The 5,714-nt window shown below is 38.3% G+C and overlaps 1 protein-coding gene across 1 annotated transcript; it reads left to right on the top strand.

The window, feature by feature from the left end:
• The first annotated feature begins 1,379 nt into the window (after positions 1-1,379).
• Positions 1,380-5,356, top strand: LOC147398219 (uncharacterized). The gene is made up of 2 exons (XM_086447382.1): positions 1,380-2,412; positions 2,526-5,356. Exons 1-2 carry the CDS (start codon positions 1,481-1,483, stop codon positions 3,121-3,123), a joined length of 1,530 nt encoding a protein of 509 aa, XP_086303508.1. The 5' UTR covers positions 1,380-1,480; the 3' UTR covers positions 3,124-5,356.
• The last annotated feature ends 358 nt before the right edge of the window (positions 5,357-5,714 follow it).

The raw sequence follows: 5,714 nt of genomic DNA, 5'->3' as shown, positions 1-5,714 counted from the left end.
GATCAAAATTTAACCTGACTAGTCCTACTAACTTAGTAAGATTTCAAATCTTACTAAGAGTCATTGAACTCACCTTGTGGCATCCAAATACATGATCTAATGTAAGAAGGTTGTAGAGGGCATAATTCAATGAACTACAAAAATAAAATAAAAAATTTACTATCAAATTTTAATTTTAAATTTGGGAATTTAATAGTAGTCCATCTTCAAAACCTTGGATGAAGCCTAAAATAATTTTTTTTTTTGGGTTTTTGTTAACATGTTTCCTTAGGACACACCTTAAGGTGCATTAAATACACCTTGAAAATTTATTTTCCTATCAAAATGTCCTAAAATTTTTGTTGTCAAAAATACCCTTAAATGATTATTTTTTAGGTGTATTTAATGCAACGTAAGGTGTGACTTTAAGGAACATGTTAACAAAGCCCAATTTATTTCATTTTATTTTTTATTTTTCTTTTGGATTCCGTGAAATCAGAGGATTGTGGTGTGAGATTGCCAATGTAGTAATCCATTTGAGCTGGATGACTCTTTATAACAATTGAAATCTGTTGATGTATGTCGCTCATATTGAGTGGAACACGTATATAAAGAATACAGGTAGATGCCAGAGTGGAGAGATGAGAGTTTTGCGTTCCAAGCAAAGTGTGGAACGCATAACGTACCGAATAGAACGGAGTGAATGATGACATCTACTAAAAACATATATTTACTAGGGATGAATTTGTAGGTTTGGGGGAGGAGACAATGCCCCCGCAGTATGATATAGAGGTATTATTGGAATTTTCTGATACCTATTATACAATTAGGGTTTATTATAAATTTTTATGATGTAACCCTAATTTGACATATAGTGAAAATTCAGCTTCTCGCTCTTGTGGATGTAGGTACACCGTCGAACTGTGTTAAATCTATGTGTTTTTATTTTCTTTTTTCGTATTATTCATCATAATTGCTGCACGTAGCACAACAAAATCTTACTAAATTTGTAAGAAAAATGTTTTTCATTAAAATTTCGTCCTTTAAAGTCTTCAAGAAAAGGAATTTCTAATGTCAAGTCAAAGTAAGCAAAATCTTGCACTTTGCATAAGGTAAACCTGCCAATTTTGCAAAATGTAATGTTAAAAGAATCATAATAATCTAACCTGACAAGTTCGGGTACCCGTAGATTTGAGTTCCTCAGGATATATAATTGTAATTCCCCATTAAAAATGTGTATCTCGAGGGAATCATGTATCTCGAGGAGCGCATATCTATGATTTCCGAACTTATCAGGTGAAGTAGTCGATTAAGTATGCCACGTGGGGTAGTCAGATCATCACGACTCTTGCTTCGTCGAACGTGGGGTATCTCTAATTGATACATAAAATTCGGAGGTATCACTAAATTACTTTTAAATGAATAATAACATTTATTAAGAGCGCCAATCATTAGTAAAATCAACCTACTTCCCTCTCTTCTCACTTCACCACCACCACTAATGGAACCACCACCACCACCACTCTCCTCCACCACTACGATCACCTCTCAAATCGGTTATCCCGACTCACTCGACTCGTCACCTCATTCCCACAGCACCACCGATACATGGGACGAGCCACTTCAACCACTCCCAGGCACTAAAATACGCCTGATGTGCAGCTATGGTGGCCACATCGTTCCTCGCCCACACAACAAATCCCTCTGTTATCTTGGTGGCGATACGCGCATCGTAGTCGTGGACCGCCACGTGTTCCTCTCCAATCTCTTTCTCCGCCTCTCTCAAACACTTCTCATTGATAACCGCTCTTTCACTCTCAAATACCAACTCCCCAACGAAGATCTCGATTCCCTCATCTCTGTCATCACTGACGAAGATCTCGAGAACATGATGGACGAGTATGATCGCATTTCCTCTTCTTCCTCCTTCAAGCCTTCTCGTCTGCGTTTATTTCTCTTCCCCTCGAAGCCTGATTCGTCGTCATCGATTGGGTCGATTCTTGAGAGCTCTAAGTCTGAGAATTGGTTCGTTGCTGCCCTCAATGGTTCTACAGAAACTGAAGATCAAATTGATTCTTTGGGGAATAAAATCAAACAGTTTAAGCAAGTTCAGGATGTTCATTCGTTACCCGATTCGCCCATGTTGGAGACTAATTCGTCGTTTGGGTCTACTTCTTCTGCGTCTTCTATCTCTAATTTGCATCCAATTCGGGTTCATGTTGAGGATCAGAGGGTTGGGTTAGATGAACAATTTTCAGAGAATCGAGAAGAGTCTTTTGTTGTTCTCTCTTCGTCTCCGTCTACTCTTCCAACTACCATTACAGCTGTTACTGTTGCTCATAGTGAGAACCCAAATCGAGCTTTGGCCAATGATGAGAGATCGAAGCAGGAGGAGATGTTCAGGTTCTGGAAACCGTCTGAAGGAATCGCTAGGTATCCAGGATTTCTCCAGATTTTTATCTTCTTGTTTTAGTTGTTTAATCAGTTCTTTTTAGTATTAAAAAATATAGTTTTGAAATGGGTTTTGGATTATTTGAATGTTTCAGAGATAATAGTGCTCCAAATGCGATTTCTAGTGTGAAACCTGTGTTTTATCAAGACCCAGATGATCAGAAGCGTGACGCCTCAAATCCCAATTATCGAATTTCCACTAAACAAGTTCAGAATTCTGGGTTTGTGATGCCTCAACAATTGGATCAACAACACAATCACATTAATCCACATTTCTTTAATACTGGCACTCATTACATCCACCACAATCCCTCAGGACCAGACCCAATCTCATCTTACTATCCTATGTATCAACAGCAAGAACAACAATATCACCATCAAGTTGATCAACACTACCCGATGTACTTCGTGCCGACTAGACAGACCCAACCTTATAACCTACCTATGACAACCAATTTTGGCGATGTTGCCAGTATCCCTTCAACTCGTGATCCTACAAATCCACTTGTCCATGGGCCATCTGATCTGGTCCAGCAGCAATATTTGGGCTACCATCAGATGCCTCACCTGTCTCAGATTATTTCTACTTCTGTTGCTTTCCCCACCGATGCTAATTATTTTTATGAATTCATGGATCCTGCACATGCCCGGATGTACTACACTCAGCCTCCCATTACAGCATTGCCTCATTAATATCAAAAGATGAACTCGGTTGTAGCAGTATGTCAGAAACTCATAATCTCTGTAAGTTGAATGGTAAACAATATGGTGGGGTGAAACCACTGGTTTACTTTAGGAAATTTTGCTTTAGTGATTTTACGTGTGTCGGTATTTCTTTAATAGAAAGTAGAAAATTGGGTTTCCTTAAAAAAATAAAAAAATTATGCCCTTGAAATGAAGATGAACCGAGGTGGCCATATAGTAATGTTCGAATATTGTGCATTTAGTCTTTGTTTTACAACGAGCTTTGAATTCAATGCCTATTTTTCAAGGATTTGTTGTTTTGTTGATGTTTAATGAGTGTTGAATAACAGAGAACCTTACATGATTCGGTCTTTGTAATTGCCTGATCTGATTCCCTTCTAACCTAGAGAAGAGGGATATCGTACCCAGCGAAAGTTACTTCTATTATGATTTATGTCTTGTAATCAAGATGTCATTTATAAATTTATCAACAAAAAAAAAAAGGTGAGAAAACAATTATTGCAGAAATATTTAGGTGGGGAATGGAAGCCTTTGATGGTGTCAGAATTGAAATCTGAGCAGAAAAAAATTACAGGTCACTCACAATGGAGGACTTTTCAGGTGTGGCGTGAAATCTGAGTGGGAAAAAAAATTACAATTTGCATTTTGGTGCATATGCTTTTAACTTATAAGTTAGTACTTGTGGAGACAGAAAAAGAGGGGAAAGTACCATGATAATTGGTTTAAGGCTTTGATGATGACGTTGATGATAGAAAGAAAAGAAAATATATAGCACTAGCACTAGTATCTTTGAGTTTCCTACTCCATACGTAAAGTTAAGAAAAAGGACAGCAACAACGGGCTCATGTCTTGTTGTTTGCTAACCTATTGTAATAGTGGATAAGGTGACGAAGAAAAATTAATCTTTTCCCTTTTATCATACTAGGGTGTAAGGATCCCAACGCCATGTGTCCTCCTCTGCCATTCGATTTTGTTTATTAGAATTGTAGAGGGAAATAACTGCACATTATGTAAGTTGTACACGTGTTCATGCCAATTAAGTAGTATCATGCGTAGATCAGTATATGGATGCTATCCTTCAGCAAGGTAGGTCAAAAGCAGAGATTTCCCTAGTTTGGTTAAAAGGGCAACACAACACTTAATGAGACCTGGTCTGTCAAAGCAGGGCAGACCTGTTCATAGAATAATTGTAATCCTGATATACGCACGTCAATCCCAGAGATCTTGGAAGAGATCTCTGCAATATAGTATGACCAATCCAGAAGATCCTTGATCGATAAGTAGATCCAAAGAATCAGGAGATTTCGTAGGATTGTCGTCTGAAAAGGGGGAAATCTTAATTCGCAGCCAAGATCCATAGATAGCACAGTAAGCACTGGTGAATGATCTTTTGGCAAATTGGAGGACTAGCTAGTTCTTTAGACTATTCCTCTACTTCTCTAACTTGAGTGTCGGAGTGATTTTGGTAGGTACCACGCCGGCACGTGGAGTGATTTTGGTAGGTACCACGCCGGCACGTGGAGGGAGGTGATTAGAGCGACTTCGGATCAGTGAGGCAGAATCCATCAGCACCATCCACCGGATTCTAACTGCACAAGAATATTCCTTTCGCATCTTGTCGTACTGATCCCATCACTCTCTCAACCATTTGGGTGACCAATGATACTGCATCACCTAGCTTGTGTGTTCCCTTCCCTATATGACTCTTCACATGATGATGTTCGATTATGTATCTTCTCGTTATCTCCTTCTAGAATTCTCCTACCAAGATATATCATGTTATTCCTTCAATTGCTTGTGGTGACGACACCATCCAATACTATACGCCATGTCTAAACCAAGCGGTGAGTCCTCGACATGTCGTAATTCCCAATCTCAGGTTGAGTCCTTTTATCAACATTAGTCCCCCTGCAGGTGTATGATCTGAGGATCATGCACATGTATAGTCCCTTCATTCCTTATTCCAAAACCACAACGCCATTTCTTTTATGGCTGGCTGGAATGGGCATCTTAAGCCATTGCGAGGTCAGACATGTGATGCCTCTCAAAACACTGGCATAAGATCCCATGTCAAATCCCGAAGTACTAGGTGGTGCCTTGAAATTTCGGTATGGTTTCCTCTGTTTATGTTAACATTTCAAAACACAAAAATACATGTTTCACTTGATAAATGATATCAATAATATCTTTTATATATATATAAAAGTTACTTCTTTGTACCAGATCTTATCTATGTCCCCTGCGAATCTAATACTAAGTTCTGATGCCACTTTGTGTGTGCCCCCCCCCCATCCTCGAAACACTAACATAAAATCTCATGTTAGATCTCGAGGTATTAGGTGGCGCCTCGAAATTTTGGCATGGTTTCTTTTGTTTATGTTAGCATTCTAAGGTACTAAAAAATACCTATTTCACCTAATAAATGATATCAATAATACCCTATATATATATATATATAAAAATAAAAAAACAGTGGAAGTCTAACTACATCTACTAACATAGGGTAGATCAGAGTGCGGAAGAAGTAAATAATGTATAGGATTTTTATAGAATTTCATTTCATTAACAAAATCCTAACG

This window comes from Akebia trifoliata, chromosome 7 (assembly GCF_017979445.1).
Source record: "Akebia trifoliata isolate Shusen 1 chromosome 7, ASM1797944v1, whole genome shotgun sequence".
NCBI classification, from domain to species: domain Eukaryota; kingdom Viridiplantae; phylum Streptophyta; class Magnoliopsida; order Ranunculales; family Lardizabalaceae; genus Akebia; species Akebia trifoliata.
This window is presented reverse-complemented; position numbering and strand designations above follow the sequence as displayed.

What these genes read in the sequence shown, in the direction of transcription:
- LOC147398219 (XM_086447382.1), top strand. Translation starts at nt 1,481, where the DNA reads ATGGAACCACCACCACCACCACTCTCCTCCACCACTACGATCACCTCT. An exon ending in CCGTCTGAAGGAATCGCTAG is followed by an intron (nt 2,413 to 2,525) that starts GTATCCAGGATT and finishes TGAATGTTTCAG; the next exon opens with AGATAATAGTGCTCCAAATG.